General features: G+C 41.1%; 1 protein-coding gene across 6 annotated transcripts in view; it reads right to left on the bottom strand.

Moving 5' to 3' along the window:
• Positions 1-17,323, bottom strand: part of arap2 (ArfGAP with RhoGAP domain, ankyrin repeat and PH domain 2) — a 280,445-nt gene that overhangs the window by 30,399 nt on the left and 232,723 nt on the right. For all 6 annotated transcript variants that reach the window (XM_044020851.1, XM_044020850.1, XM_044020857.1 and 3 more), the window contains 3 exons: positions 16,202-16,327; positions 7,342-7,486; positions 1,742-1,844 (listed from right to left, as the gene is read on the bottom strand). In XM_044020851.1, the coding sequence (XP_043876786.1) occupies positions 1,742-1,844; positions 7,342-7,486; positions 16,202-16,327 (374 nt within the window). The remainder of the gene's footprint in view (positions 1-1,741; positions 1,845-7,341; positions 7,487-16,201; positions 16,328-17,323) is intronic.

The raw sequence follows: 17,323 nt of genomic DNA on the forward strand, positions 1-17,323 counted from the left end.
TTTTTTTTAACTATAGCACGTCGCCTCGGAACGACAGAAAAACACAACAGGTGCAGGTTTCCTCTCAGAGGTATAAACCTTTGCACAGCGTTTGGTCCTGGGCTGAATTATTTTCCAAGCACACATCCCTCCCTGCTGCTCAGCTGTCTGGCTATTGTTCTGTGACTCAAATTGAAATACGGAGGTGTGGAAGGGCTACAGTGCAGATGGGAGAGACATAAGGACTAACGCTGCTACACCTCCTACTATCTGTGACTGGGTTGCCTGGGATTACAGAGATAAAAAGGGGGAATTGGGGACATATATTTATGTTGGGTGGCATAACAACATCCTGTCAGCATGTGGGGGAAGAGATAGCAAGACCACTTGTCTCATTGAAAAAAAGCAGTGGGGCTCACTGAGGACAACAACACTCAGTGTTGCACAGTAGCAGAGAGAATGTAAAAGTATAAGTTTGATGTGTTGTAGTTGAGCATACAGTAAGTAGCTGTAAGTGAAAAAACAAACTTACAGAAGGAAACAATGGCAGTAAGCGTGTTAATAAGTGTGTGTGTTTATGTTTATGGAAATAGCTTATTCCCACTGGTCGGAAAATCTGTTTATTTGCGGGTTTGGCGTTTTCAACCAGTGGGAATGTGTCAGCATTCACTCCCGTGTTCCGCATTAGTGGGAAATAGGGCTGAAGGGGGAAGTTCAAACTTGAAACTTATAAATGTGTTTAAGTTCAAAATATACAGCCTAGAAAGTGCATCAGATTGTTTGAAGTAATTATCAAGTTGTCAAGCAGAGAGTATGCAAGGCCTCTTTGTTCTTCAGAAGTGGACAACCAGGACACACTAAAGCATCTTCTGCACAAAGAGCTTGACTCGGACCACGGAGCGTAAACAATGGAAAGTGCACTGTTTTACTGTGATCTACTCGGATCCCCTGCACTTCCATCGCGCCTGTACTTCGCAGGGCACAGAGAAATGATCCAGGCTGCATTGGATACGGAGAACGGAGGATATGGAGAAGCGCACAGTGCATTGCACCAGATGAGGGGCATGCACCCTCGTTGTCTGACATGTTCAATGATATCCTCCTAAATATTTAGACTTACTTAATTGATTTATTCTTTGAAGCAAGATTATTAATCTATACAATTGGAAAGCCTTGATTTTAGTGAAGTAAGTACACACAGTCCCAGACATAACAAAATTGGATTAAAAAACAATGGTACAGAACATACAGAATAATTTCTTTCCGTGTTTCAGCTGAAAGAAATTATTACATTTGTAAAAATATTTAAACAATTTTAGTAGATATATATGTTGTTGTTCTTTCGGCTTCTCTCTTTAGGGGTCGCCACAGCAGATTATCTGCCTGATAGACACTGTTCTTGTTTAACAAAAGAAATAAAAACTCTAGACACTAGAAACAAACACTAGACTCTCACAAGAATGGGAGAGCATCACGTAGTGCGCAGTGAGAGATGATTATTCCCACCCATAATAATGAATTGGACATATAACCAGAGTACCAGCATCCTGTGAGAAGTGCTGGACAGGTGAACATGCTGATTCCGTTTTTCCATCTTTATTTTGGTAAAATAAGCATAATTTCCAAGCGCAATGCTATGACGCACATTCAATGTTCAGCCGCATATCAAATGATCTTTCTCTGACTTGTTTGTCTCCAGCAGATTTGTTGGGTCAAAATTCACACAGTAATGATAAGGGTTTTCAAATCCTGGATATTTTACCTTTGTCAGTGCCTGGATCCAGTCATGCTGCGTTTCCTGTGTTTCAGCACCGACAATCAAAACTCGCTCCGTCAGCAGGTACAGTTCCATGGTGAACACGGCGCTGTCAAAGACAACAAATATTAACACACTGTTAGACATCTGGAAAACAGCACACAGACAGGAAAAAATTAAAACGTTTATATTTAGCTACAGCATTAGCTTACTTGAGCTTAGCTTTCTTCAGCTTTAGCTTAGCTTACTTGAGCTTTAGGTTACTTTAGCTCACAAGAATAAGGCCACAGAAGCTACAGAAAAGTAACAATAATATGTTACTTAAAGATGCTGTAAACCAAACTCAGCATTTCTTGCTCTCACACACATGCGAAACAAATGACACGTGTAAAGAATTACGGAGTTAAAACTGAAAATAGTTTCTCTCCTGTAGTCTTTTCAAAAATGTTGAGGCATTTCTAAAAATATGGCTTCATGACGCACAGGAGCCATAGTTAGCTCAACTCCTCAAACACTCTCAGCTCCTTTAATTGTGGTCTCCTGTTTACTCGTGAGTCGCTAAACCTGCTCCCTACACTACTGCCTTTGTTTTGCTAGCTAGCTAGCTGAGATGTCTTTGTCCAACAAATGTGTCTTACCTGGATGTAAAAACACATAAAACTTTAAGTAAAATTCCTAAAGATAAGGAAATTAAGTAGAGAAGAGAAGAACAGAAAGAGGACTAGACTCCTGCTTTAAGGCTGCAGGTGCTGCTGATTAAGACAAAGAGGGAGAGAGAGGGTGGAGGACTGCTGCTAAACCAGCTCCGTTTATGTGTAATATGTCGTTAAACTACCACCAATGTGGTAAAAATGTTGCTTCTCTACATTTTATCAGAGTGCTTGTGTTAATATTCGGTACAAACACTGACGAACCGCGACGTTTAAGGCACTCTGGTCCCCACTTGAGTGGGTAGACCAGAACATGTGTGTGTGAATTGCAATGGCTGTGGTGGTGTGTGGGTGAAAAAGTCAGAAATGATATCTATTTATCACTTAACAGGATCTTTAATATGGTCAGGGTGAATGAACTGGATGCCCTATGCACTGTGCTGTGAAGAAGTTCATTTAATTCAGTTTGGGGTTTTTTGTTTTGTTTTGTTTTTATTCTACACACTGGTTTCATCCACAACAATTGAAAATCCATATGTTTAGTGCACCAAACATCTTGGGCAATTTGGTTAGCATGGAACATTCTTCTTTTAATATCCACGCAAACTAAAAACTGAATCTATCTGACTCATTGGTAAACAGTCCAGAGTAGTGAATGGCTTAAAATCACATTATTTTAATAGAAGCTGTGGTTACACAGCAAAAAAAGAGTTTGTCACTACTAATATTATTGTAAAACATTAATATTGCTTATTTTTCTTTCATATGGAGCTCCCAATAGAAGCAGAACATCTTTGCATTATGTTGTTGTGAAAAATGTATGTAAAAGATTGATAAAATATATGTTTATTGACTTTAGAATATGTACATAGTTGTAAGAAGTGTAAATTGTGTAATTAAATGTACTTTGACATGAAATGTGTATTACAGTTCAGCTAGGCAGACACAAATTGCGCATAATTAATTGACTCAGGGGCATTCACCCCCATGGTCTACAAATCGCATGTAATCATCATAGGTTATAAGCACCACATGCATAATCCTTCAAAAGATCATAAATCCACTCCGCCACATTCAGCTACACACACTTGCAGACCAAACACTTCCTGTCGGAAGCAAAAAGGCAGCTATTAATCTTCGGTGACCTGTCGCCTCTGAATCCTGAATCGCTCTCTCTCTCTATGTTTCAGTCTGGGTCTCTCGCTCCCTCTCAGTGAAGGTATCGAGGTCAGAGTATCAGTATCTTAATGGTTTGAACACAATGTCGTGCTGTAGCTCCTTTTTCCGTCAGTGCGCCACAGCTGCCTCAACGATGGGTGCTGAAGGTGGTGTGTGACCAGAGGTCACGGAAGCGCCGAGTAGCTCTTTCCTCATGCATGTCAGGGGAACAATGGAGACATGGGTGTTTGTGGGTGTTTGTGTGCCCCCGCGTGACCCCCACCTCACTTTCTCCTCGCAGGCAGGTGTGGAAGCGCTTGTTAGAGGGGATTCGCACAGGGAGAGAGCAAAGGGAGGTGAGTAGAGAGTGAGGGGAGGGGTCGGGGCAGTCCGCAATGAGCTGGGGCAAATGGAAAAGGACAGGAGGAGACGACAAGAGGGATAAAAGATGAATTATGATCATCCCAGAGGGACATGGTGGCTGGAGGGAGGAATGAGTGAGAAAGAGCGCTATAGAGACATCGAAAAAGTCAAAGGTGTTTCAATTTAGAACTTGTGATAAGAGAAAGAACACATTTTTCAAAGTCATTTCTAATGTGAAAAATATGCAGTTTATCTATCGGGCTTTGCATACACGCTCTTCACAAGCTCCTTTTTCCTTCAATCGCTTTACTTGTTTTTGTTCAAATTAACAGTTTCAAATAATGAGGAAAGCACTTTCCTGTTGCCTCCTGCACCATAGTCCACCATCATAACAACCAAACGTTTTATACCAACATCAAGCAACAATAGAAAAAGTGGACATTGTCTTCTTAACATTTTGGGATTGGACCAATGCCATTACAGTTTGGACAGTAGCTGTATGCCATTCATTCATATGTGTCACACTTTAATGTCGGTATTCTTCTAAATGGGAACATTATTTCAAGAAAATCTTTATTGTCAGCGTAAATCAAGTGAGAAGTCAAAGCTAATTTTCCCAAACTGAATTATTTTTGTAACCAGTGGAGTCGCCCCCTGATGGCTATTGAATACATTGTTACTTCCTGCTTAGACTCCCCCTGCAAACTGAAAGCCAATGTTTATGGTCAATATAAGGAGCAAAGGTCTTCAATAATAGGTTGAACAAATAAAAGCACAGTTGCCTGTTGTGTACCAGTTTCTCAAATCCTTTTTATTGAAAGTTATTTGTTTTAAATTGTTATTTGGGAAAAAAGAAAGATAGTTAGCCTATATATTCTCTTCCTATAATTAAAGCCAACATTATTTGAAAATTAACCGAAAGAAATGAAAAAAAGAATAACTACTGTGCACACGATTTATTTTGATTCCGATTTCATTTTTTAATTTATAAGTCTGGGTTTATTTAGGTGTGGTAGAAAATAACTTGTTTTTGAGTAAAGTTTGACAGAGCTTGCAGACACTTCTCTTTGTGGAGGAGTGTGCTGCACAAGATCCACCTGTGGTTTCAACATGCATTGGAGTTATCTATAGTATTTTTTACCTTTCATTTTCTCCTTAAGGACAATGTGTGCTCATAGAGAAAGTCTTAATTCCCCAGCACTTGAATAAATATTTAAAGTTAGCACCCAAACGTCTTGAAAAACTCTGCTATTTCAGTGTGAGTGTGTGAGCGAGAAGAACGTGGTGAGAAAGCGAGTGACAGCGAGAGTGAAATGCTGTGAAAAGCAGCTGTAGAGACAAAAAGTTGAAGATGAAAAGAGCAGAATGGTTCATTTCCAAGGTTTTTAGTTGCCTTTGAAGGTCAGAACTGACTTGGAAACATTCTTGTGGGGACAGATGAGTCAGGAAAAGTCCCTGGAACTCTCAACTTATCACACACCAACATACTGACTGCCGAGTTAATTCCTTATAGGCGAGGGTTTGTAATATTCATACAACTTTTAGCAAACGTATGCATCGGGGGCCACATTATAATTCGCATTCCTCGCTTCTGCCATGGTGAAATTACCCAAATGCTGTTTTTAATGGAAGCGACACCTACGGCCTCCTGTCGAGTGGCGATAGGCTGCTGGTGGGAGTGTGTCATCTGCATACGTTAATATTCATGAGCAGCAGACAGTCAAAAGGTGAGGTGGATGCCGGGAATGCTGGGAATTGCAGGAGTGAGGCAGAGTTAAATGGAGTGAAACATGTGCAGTGCAGAGTACAGGTGGACATTTCGAGCTAAAATGCTAATCGAAAGTCACCGGGGGTATTAGAAACAAGCCATACAACAGAAAATGCAAAAATATAACAAGATATTTGACTGCGAAGTAAATTTCATCCTGGTCTTCATGAGGGAGGGGGAGAAAAAGTGTTCCAGTCAAACAACAAGCTCCTGTAATGCACGGTTTCAGGGCACGTTGGGTTAAGAGGCACAGCTTCAAGATGCATTCAAGAAACCTTGAAACCTTGCACAGTGTGCATCTTTTAAATGTGATCACAAAAAGCTGACTTAAAAGACATGTTATAATCGATGTTCACGCCCACACCTGGCACAGAGTGTTAACAACAGTTAGATTTCATTTCTGGGGTGTGATGCCATCACCTTTAGCCGGGATATATGTGCAACAAATGGCACATGTCACCAGTTTGTAGAGATGGGGCACTCTGAATATCGAATATTGTAACCTATCATGTCTGTGTGTGTGTGCGTTTGTGCCACCTCATTATAAAGGTCATCAATTTAGCTGGCCAGATGTGTTCCTAATAGCTGAATAAATAAGATTTAGAAAAAAACAAAAACAAAAAAAAAAACATTGTTCCCTCTTCATAACATCTGCTGCTGTCATTAAGGACCAGGCTTATGCTTTAATCATAAGCCATTATCAGACTCCTCGCTAAGGAACAGGCACACACACACACACACACACACACACACACAAATTCACATGCAGCGCAATCCAGTGGGAGCGGGTGAGCAAGAAAGGACCCAGACATCTGGCTTCTGCTTTGACTGTTTGTTATCACTTCCAGAAGAAATAAAGAAAAGTTTGTCTTCAGAGCAACTTCTTTGAAATGGATGACAATCTGAGGGAGGAGTGATTGAGTCGACGCGGGAGGCAGCGCGGTACAGTAAGCGGGAGGGAGGGCAGTTAAAGACGCATCGCTCGCCTGCATCCTCGCTAAAGTAAACAGGGAATATAGCACCAATAAAGCCTTGATAGGCTCTGTTAAATTGAATAATGCTCAAGATCAAATTATGCTAATGAGACAAATGACAACAAAGGAAAAACAACAGCAAGTAAACTGTGTTTACTGTGCGTATGTTTATGTCCATAATTCAGGTTGAGGCTCAGTAATATATGAATTAATGTGAGCGGAACACCGTAATTTAGCCAAATAAAAGGAAAATAAATCATTCAAAAGGGTTTCGTGTTGGTTTATAACATGCATGTCTTTAAAGCAGGTTCAGCAATTACATATTCATTTTGATTTAGTGGAAAACATGCAAAATATGCATTTCAAATTGGTGTGTGTGAGAGAGCTCATTTAAATACAATTTAAATGCCGTGTGCAAAAGAGTGGCTTAAAAGCTCTGCCGTATGATTTATGTGTGAATTACCTTTCAATGCAATGGATTTAAATGAATATTAAATGCTATATTTTAATATTCAAACTTTAATTACCATAGCGAGTCTGATAGGGGTGATTTAAAAGAGGTTTAACTTTAATCTTGCAAACCATTCGATACCCAATGGCTGAGGGGCAGAAAATGCTTTCTTGAACAGAAAACACTTCAGCTTCTGCTTTATATAATGTGTTTGTGCCGCATGTGAATGTTTTTGTCCGTACCCCGCTCCGGTCATTGTCTCGGTGTTGTTTACAGCCATGGTAACCACCGTGTTGACATCCACTCTGCCGATGGCCGACGAGCTTCTCTCGTTCTCGTAGTAACTCAGGAAGCCGCCTTCCAAGGTACACCAACGGCGCGCCATGTCTGAAATGGACACATTTATTAGAAAAGGCAAAACGATGCATCGAACCATCAGTGTGTTACAAACTAATACAACTCAACAAGATCTCGGCCAGTGTCACTGTTTTGAAGGGCAACGACAGATCAGAGGTGTTAAAACTAGCACACATATCCAGCACTTAAGATTTGGAACATTTAATGTTCCAAAAACATAAAGATATTATTTATTATATGTAATATAATATCACAATTTGTAGATCTCTTTCTGGAAGAATAAAAACAGTCTTTTCCCTGTACCAGCTTTGGATTATTGCTTTGGGAACAAATGTACCAATTTCGCAATCCACTATTCATTGTGGAATAAGGGAAGACAAAAAGACATAAATAGAGCCTCCACTGGTGGTGCTTGATCCGCAAACAATTCCAACACTCACACAGCAAACAACTCTGCAGACTAAATCCACAGTCAGCTTTCGCACATCTGTGGATGTACGAAGTCGTGAGGCCCTCACGTTTCTTTGTGAAGACACTTTTGCGTCAAAAAACACTTCAGACTCACCATCCAACACATGAACAGTCTGAAGGTGAGGGAACTTTCGTCATGAACCAACGAAAAAGATTTGTTGACCATACCTCAAATTCCCATCCATTAGAGGACAACGGAGTCATGAAAACAGCACCGGCAGAGGGATTAAAAGTGATAAAGTGACTCCGGATACGGAGCACATTTCAATCAACAAACACAATCTCAGCGGAGAAGCTGGAGAAACACACAACATTGTCTTTCACGACTGTCTGACTGTACGATTTGCATAGCCAATGAGCATGAAGTTCGTGAAAACATGCCTAATTTTGGATTTTCAAAGTCACCGTGCCATCTGCTTTTTTGTTCCGCAACAAACACCCACACAGCGACGGCCCACCGCCACCCACTCCCACCCCCTGTCGCTCCAACTCCAAAGTTGCCACTGTTTTCGTCTCATGAATATGCTAATTACGCATTCCTCTGCCAAATGTGTGATGTTTCTGAAGGAACAGATATAGTTCCAATAAAAAAAAAGGAAGTGTCTACAACTGGCTGTTAAAAGGAAGAAAGAAAAAAAAAAAGATGTGATAAGCATAGGGAGGGAGGATGTTAGATGTGCTCTTTTCACCTATGAATGACTGTTTCTGACTCTTTCTTTGTCTTTTGCGCTCTCAAAAAGAAAGAAAAAGCCTAAAACATCTGGACATGATCCTGTAAACAGCACTTCAACCACAAAATGACTAATATCTAGTTGCTGCTTACTGTGGCATATATATATGTGTGTGTGTGTGTGTGTGGGAGAGACAGTGAAAGAATGACTGTGTGGTAGTTGTTGTCTAGGTGACAGAAAAGAAAAAAACAAAGAAAAAACTGTAATGCACTTCACTTCCGCTGACAATGTGTCCCTGGATCGCAAAGGTTTTTGCGGAAAATGTCATGTCCATCATTCCCCACCACTGGAGGATAGTTGCGTTCTCGTTATCTGTCATATTTTCCAGTAAATCCGTCTCCCTTCCCTACATTTGACCTTTAATCGTGTAATAACTGAACAATTTCTGTGGCGCGATCCGAGAGTCTCAGACAATCATCGTCTTAAGAGGCGCACTTGATTTCCTAATTGAAGTCAATTGCTATCATAAGCTGCTAGAAAGCCATAATGTCATTGATTATCTAAACCTCCTCCTTTATAATGGCTCCTGAAGAGGTTATTAAGGAATTATGTAACCCAATGTAATGGCAAATATAAACAGGTACCGTCTGGTGTCATGAACTTTAAGCAGGGGATGTGAGATACACAGTTGAAGCAGAAGATATTTATTTTCTAATGTGTTCCTTTGCCTTTTCAAGCTGACATAAAAGCATTGCTCTATATTTCAAAGGTGGGAGATTTTTATTTTTTTTTTACTGTTTTTACTGCTTAAAATCCTCTTCACACCCTGATTGTATCCAATGAATTAATGCATTGCCCGCAACGTGGTGGAAGGTGTTGGTCGCAAACAAAAGACCGTTTTTGGGAAAGCTGCTGCCAAGGAAAAGGCTGACGTAGAGCGATCCAAGACCAGAGAGAACGGCGACAACTGAAAGCCAAGAAAAGGCTGCAGAGTCATGCCATGGTGGCTCTTGTTGTTGAGTATTGAATGCAGGGGTTTCAATGTGGCGTTGGGTTAGGCCCAATGAAGGACAATCTTAACACTTCAGCGTACCTACTCATTTCGGACAACGCCATGCTTCCAACTTTGTGGCAACACTTTGAGGAAGGAGCCTTTTCTAATCATTCCAACATGACTGTGCCCCAGTTCACAAAACAAGGACAATGGTTTGATGAGTTTGGTGTGGAAGAACTTGATTGGCCTGCACAGAGCCCTGACCTCAACAACCATCGAGCACCTTTGGGACAAATTCCCACAGAAAAACTACAAAATCTTACACTTGGAAACTGCTGGTCAAGGGCGTGTAGAGTACCAATGGGTAAAAACCTTGAAAAATGTATATGAGGGAAAATCACCTCATAAGTCCTAATATTCTAAAAATTATTAATAGATCTCTTTGACATCAGAACATGTGGCATCAGGATCCTCTCTCCTTGACCGAACTGTGCCTGACAAAACCTTTCATCATTCTCCGCTGTTCAAAAGCAGAACATGTAATGTTTTTAATTTGCTCTCCCTATCAAGGACAAAGGCACTAAAAAAAACCCACTGCAAATCCAGGAACACAAATTGCTGCGGGGTTCATGGGTTCACAGTGGGGACGCGTAAAAACTACAAACTATCAATGTGTCGGCCAGCAGAGGGTACAGATGCCCACATTCAGTTTTTAAGTCAAAGGGAATTAAAGGCCGGGGATTAAACGGAGACCAAACAAAGACGTAATTTCAGATAAAGATTAGGGCTGTCAAAAAAAATCCAACTTGGATATTAAGCCATGCAAAAAAACAGTATCAGATCTGATACTCATTGTGACAGTATAAAATGCAATCATCTGTAACGTATTATCAAGCAGTGGTATTCGACAGGAAAAGCACAATTATTTGTGTTTGAAATTGTTGTGTTTGTCACAAAATCTCTCAATTGAGGCTGAGAAAGGTTGACCTTACCAACTCTTTTTGATCAGCAATAATAATATGCTGCCAAGTCACCAGAAGCAAAGAAAATGAACCTTTGTTTATATATATATATATATATATATTTATATATATATATATATATATATATATATATATATACTACGTCAGACAACTTAAACTTTGTGTTGTCACCATTATGATTGTTTGATTGGCTTTGATGACAGGAATTCAAGAAAACACCAAACGAGGCTACGATTATAACTATTATTCAGTTATGTTGGAATCTATGGCTTCAAGTTTCTTCCTAACACAAAAAAAGCGAAAGATTCCCATTATGATATTGCACCAGGAAAATTGCTTTTTATTAAAAAAAAAAAACCTGCACATGACCAAATCACAAGCATCTTTCTTCCCCCTTTGTTTGTAGTTCAATATTTCCTCAGTGGGTGGGATACTCCTTAGCTTCTACACAAGCGCCAGTGCAATGGTGGGAACAATAGTGCTTGATTTACAATCACACAGCTGCGTCCATTGCCAGCTGTTCCCCACACACAACAATGGCCCCGTGGCCCTGCCGCTCTCCACGGGGGCCCACAAGCCAGCCGCCAGAGACAACGCTAGCGGAACTGTGGCACATGCCTCTATCGAGCTAAATTGGGCCAATTATCGCGTGTGCCAAGAGTGCTTCTCGCACAGCCTTTACCAGAGCAAAAAAGGCCTCCAGATACACACTGTGGAATTTCTCTTTCTCTACTTTCATTTTCACACCAGTAATTCATAAAATATGGCTGATTCATGACCCAGGTTCGAGACCCAGTCGAAAAAAAAGGGCCTTTCTGCATGGAGTTTGCATGTTATCCGTGTGTGTGTGTGAGAGAGAGAGAGAGAGAGAGGTAGGTAGGTAGATAGGTGTGAGTTAGTGGATGGTTGTTTGTCTCTATATGTGGCCCTGTGATGTGCACTGGCGATGTGTCCAGGGTGTGCCCCGCCTATCGCCCTATGTCAGCTGAGCGGCAGCGCGTGACCCTCATGTGGAGGATAAAGCGGGTGGATGGACGGCTAATACATGAAATGAACACTCTGATTTGTGGAAGTATAATATGCCCACGAAATTCATTCCCAAAGGCCCCACGGTTGGTGTAGTTGTTAGCACTCCAAATTTTATTAGCCAAAATATGTCTCGCATGTGTTTCAAGAACGTTTCAATGTCTCTCTAACTATACTTTAGTGCAGGGGTGTCAAACTCATTTTTGTTCAGGGGCCACATACAGCACAATTTGATCTCAAGTGGGCCGGACCTGTAAAAATAGTAAAATAATAGCATAATAACCTATGAACAACAAGAACTCCTTGCTTTTTTGCTCCTTTGTTTTACATTTAATGAGGGATATTTTTACAAAACATGACATTTCTTGAGAAATATAAGTGCAATTTCAACAATATCGTGCCTAAAAGGGATTTAAAAAGGCACAAACATTTAGTCACAGATATCTGGAAGAGATTTAGATTGTAATAGGAGCAGTGGGCTGCCACACTGAGTAGCATCCGGGGAGCATTGGGGGTTGGGTACCCCAGCCCTTTTTGGCCGGGTGGGGATATGAACCGGCGACCCTCCGGTTACAAGTCAAGTTCCCTTTCCACTTGGCCACAGGCTGACTTGTTGATGGGAATGACACACCCACAGAAATACACATATTATCATTGGTGTTCGTCCAACTAAAAAGGAGACTAATAAATGTAAACATGTGAGTTTGGCTAAATTTCCCAGGTTGACCCACCCAAAAGTGTTCCGGACATGCACTAAAAGTTTCTGCCCCTGCGAATAATGGAAGAATCTGGTATACACAAAGGAAGAAAACGGATAGAATCACATGGATAAATCCAGACTGGTGCATTTTTGGACGGATGAGGGCAAATTTATGGTCTGTCAGCTTAAAGGGTTGGGTGTGGTAAGGCTTTGACATGCGCTGTCAAGTAGAATTTTATAATTCTTTTTGTGGTATGGACCCAAAACCGGATGTTTGCCATTCACCCTGTTGTAAGTTAATGTGCCATCAAGATAATCTTGGAGACAATATTTGATGGTCCCGTCTTAACTATGCAGGAAACGGACGAAAGGAGGCAACTAAACCGCAAGTTATAGAAACATATTTCCACAAAGGTTTTGAGTCTGATTGTGTCTCAGGCTTTATTTTCAGCGTTCAGATTTACCCACAGTTCCTCTAAACTCTTTATCAACAGAGCGCAGACGCCCGCCTGAGCATGCATGTGACCTCCTTACGTCGCTCGCTCTCCCAACTCTCCCTCATTTTCCGCCGATGCTCTGCCTATCTCTGCATCAGACTAAAATATCTGTGATGAAGACATCTGCTGGACAGCTTGTCAGGAGTGCTGGAAATGGAAATGGAGAAACTGAAGGGATCTGAATGATCTGTCTGTGCCAGAATTACAGCCCACTTCATTACCGGGAGGAATGGCATAAGAAAGATGAAAAAAAAAAAAAAAGAAAGAAAAGAAACCTCTCTCCGATGTATTTCTGGCTTTAGCAATGGCACTACTCACACATTTAGACAACTGAAGCCACAGTAATAAGCACCAAGACATCCATACTATGTGAAACAATACCAAAATGTCCCCGTTTTGGGATCAGTAAAGTACATTTATCAATCTAAATGACTTAAACAGTCTTTATGTACTTGTACGAGACAAAACAGAATAACAGAAATGTTATTTCTTAGCTATTCCACTCATATTACATTCTTTGACAACTAATTCTCATTAAAATCCAAAAAGATGTGGTTTGTTATCAAAAAAAAAAAAAAAAACTTGACTCCGGCTTTGTAGCTGCAAGTAATTGAATTTTTCTTCAGTGCTCAGATTTGTGTCCTCAATAAAAACTGTTAACATAATTCTACTTCTGTTTCTCTGCCTTCTCTCCAGACACACAACACCCCCCCCCCCTTGCCTCTCTTTCTCTCTCCCAGCCAGTCGTGAGTTGCTGTTGCAGACGGGGGGAAAAAAAAAAACAGATCGCCGCTGATGAGAAAAAGAAAAAACTAATCAAGAATTAAGGGTGCCACGTCCCTGCTGCCACTCACCATTTCAGACAGTCGCTGCTGCCTACTGTCTCTCAAAAACCAGACAGACAACACGCAAAGAAAGTGCTCCACTCTCAAATGGGAGTGCAGCATGAGTCACTCAACTGCCATTTATTTGATTTCTTTCTTCCGTTTACTTAGAATTAACTGCAGAAGCTCAACAGGAAAAAAAACAACAACAAATAAAGAGGAAACCAGCCTTGATTTAAGCACAAATAAAACAACAAAGAATCAGGGTTTTTTTTTTAGATAAACTAAGCGTCAGAGTATTTTCTTTTGATTTGGCAGACCAGGACAATGATCTCCCCCACAAGCCACTTCTGTCAAGGCCTTTATTAAAACTGCTTTCCAAATGAATTTATATCATACTCTGAATTAAGTCCTCATCAGTGGAACTATGGACACCTATTGGAGTCTCCAGACAACAAAAAAGGCGAAGTTGTGGCAGAGTGCTTTTATTAAGCCCTGAGCACAGCCTATGAATTATTAAGAACCCGTGTGTATCTATAGACCATCAAACCATTAGCCTGGGAGCGAAAGGCATCCTGGAGTACATTCAAAAATACCTCATCCCTTCATGCTCACAAAGTCCTGATGGCCCTCGTGATTGAAGAAGTGGGAACGCATCGAGTTTTAAGCCCAGCCCCTTTTGAATTTTTCAACAGCGGCAGTTAAAGCACCATTAAAGCGAAAGCAAAGCCAAACTCGTGCGGCTCTCCATAATAGATGAGATAACAAAGGTATTTATTGGCGGAAAATGCCACGAGCACTTATCTGAGGGGAGACAACTTTGCAGTGGTGTGACGTCTGGCATCGGGACAAAATGGACAACAGCGGCTAAAATGCCCCCCCGACAAGATGGACGTGTGAAGTAGGTCACTTATCATAGGTCACATAATAAGAAATGCAATCTTAAAGTAAAACTTCAGCACAAAGCCACCAGGGGGCGACTCCATCGGTGGAAAAAACAAGTCGGTTTGAACAGAAGTTTACGGGGAAGATAATAATTTTATGTCTTAGGTGAGGTACTGCAGATCAGTGGTAGAGCAATTGTCTTTCAATTTGAAGGTGTAGCTACTCCTGGGGAAAGACACTTAACCCCACGTTGTTCCTGATAGCTGTGCCGCCAGCGTGTCAACGGGTATGAAAAGTGTGTGATGGAAAAATGCACTGCACATAGATGATGCATGAATGTGTGAGTGAATGGCCAAACTAGTGGTCGAAAGAGAGAGAGAAATGAAACTGTAAATACAGGCCAGTTAATGGCCTCAATCACGAGTCCTGGGTTTTCTTCAATAGAGTATGATGTTTCCACTTATAGGAAAAGAGGTGATTAAGTACGGCGCATAGGAGGCAACGCAAGCATGATTGGCAGCTGCTATCGTTGCATGTGTGTGTGTGTGTGTGTGTGTATGTAGGGGATGGAAATAATGACACAGTCTTTAATATAAAGCACATTAGGTTCCTTTGTAATAAAAGTTCCCATCAGTAAGAAGAACACTGTACTAACCAAGATCACAGTTTACCTCCTCATTAATGATTTAGACAAATGGCTTATTTTAAACCCAACTGACGGTTTGCCCACTTGAACCTCTTAGACCTTGCTGAAACAAGGTCACCGCGTTCCCAGACCAATTACTGCAGCAGAGTATTACCACGGCCAATAGAAAGTAGGAGCAGAGAGTGAAATAATTTGGAAAATATCGGAATTATCCTTCAGCAAATTAAATGCAAAGGAAATCCATTTGTGCTGATCATGAAATTTCCATACAGTCTAAGAGGCAATTTCCTAGACCTCAGCTCCGTTCATTAGCCAACATGTACAACCACCAATGAGAACAGAGCGTTCCTGTGATTTCATTGAAATGGAGATGGATGTCTTAACCCACGATGCTGGAAGTTCAGCTCTTTCAAGAAGCAGGTAGCTACATGCTGTCAACCGCACATGTGCACCTCCTTTCTTCTGCGCAGCCCCGCCTCCCCCGTCCTTCTCAATAACCCCATTCCCTGAGGGAGGCATCCAAAGCCAGCTCTTTCTCCTAATTACCCATGGGCCCGTGAAATGCTCCAGCTGTTTGGAGGAGTGGGACCACTGTGGAGCAGGAGGTGCATTGGCAGCAGCTGAAGAGTTTGGGTGTGAAATGTAGCCTGATTAAAAAGTTTTAAAGTGTCTTGTAAGACAAAAGAGCGAACAAAAACGACAGCGCTTGTAGCGTCTTCAAGGGACTGTCAAATTTCACATTTTTATTTTGTTAACCTGGCTTTAATAGTGGTTCAATGCTGGGCCCTCTACTTCCGTCTGACAAGCGCTCCCAGAAGATCGATCGCTGAACACATTTGAAAGGCAGATGCATTGATCACTCGGGCTGAAATGTTTAGTTTACGGATTAAATGATTGGCGGTTGGACAACTGACAAACTGACACTGATTGATTGATCAGTGTTTAACTGGTGGAGCCTCTGACAAACCCACGGTCTAAATTGCTTACAAGTGGATTGATGGATTGATTGACCTTGCAGGGGGTTTTCAAAAGCGGCATTAACACTAACCGTCTCTTCTGCGGCGCTCCAGCGTGGACTTGGCCGTGCCAGAGGAGATGTAGAGGAAGCCATCCATGAAGAGGGAGACGTCAGACACTGAGGGATCCTCTGACCACTGCTCGAGTCTGGGGAAATCTATAGGGAGAGACACAGTCGATGAGGAGAGGAAAATGGTTTTCCCCAAAGAGTATAATGGTGCCTTGGCCCAATTCTGATCCTTTTATTGCACTTTTATAAAACCATTTAATGTCCAGCTGCAAACTACCACTTTAAACGCACTGTCCTTCAACCCAGTCTATCCAAAAAGGCATTCACAAATTAAAACTTTAGAAATAAGTCAAAACAATGGGGAAATAAGAGTGTTCATCCACAGCAAGTGTGCTCAGTGTCTTCTGATACTCAGGCAAAAGAAGAATATCAAACAGGGTCGTTGAAATCAGTTGCACATAGATATGGCAAACTGCCTTCTGCACATCGAGGACGTGCAGCGTTGATTATCCATTGTGTCTTAAAGTTAGAATGAGGACGCAGCAACTTCAGTCATCCCAGGAGCTAACAGTGTCGGATGCTTTGTGATGGCGAACACAACAGAAGTGCAAATCTTTCCGACTTTTTTTTTAAAGCCATTTTTTGGATACTGCATTTAAAAGGCGCCAAAACGCCTTCAATAAACAATAAATAATGAATAAGTGACATATACTGGTGAGACTACAGTCACCCTTTCTTTTCCAACAGTGGCCTGAATAGAAATATATTTTTTGGTTTCTGAACGAAGCTTCTGTTGTAAAACGCAAAAACTGTTGTTTTGTCTGTTTGAGCTGCTGTGGAAACATAGTACTTGCGTCGTATCTGGTATGAACACAGTGTAAAGGCAAAAACCAAACAATTTCCTTTATTTTAAAGCAACTATACACATATGCAAATATGCTGCTCATAAACCCTCCTAAATGTTAACACACGGGACCTTTAAGGATAATTTAGAGTAGTCACATATAGCTATTTTCCACTGTTTCGGAGATAAACATTTGTAGCAGGACAGTTGGGTTAAGGTTGTTTGAAACTATCAACATTATGAGTACAATGTTATTGTTTCCACATGAAGAGAATGATATCTATATTACTGCAGCAAAC

Source organism: Solea senegalensis, linkage group LG3, assembly GCF_019176455.1.
Source record: "Solea senegalensis isolate Sse05_10M linkage group LG3, IFAPA_SoseM_1, whole genome shotgun sequence".
NCBI classification, from domain to species: Eukaryota; Metazoa; Chordata; class Actinopteri; order Pleuronectiformes; family Soleidae; genus Solea; species Solea senegalensis.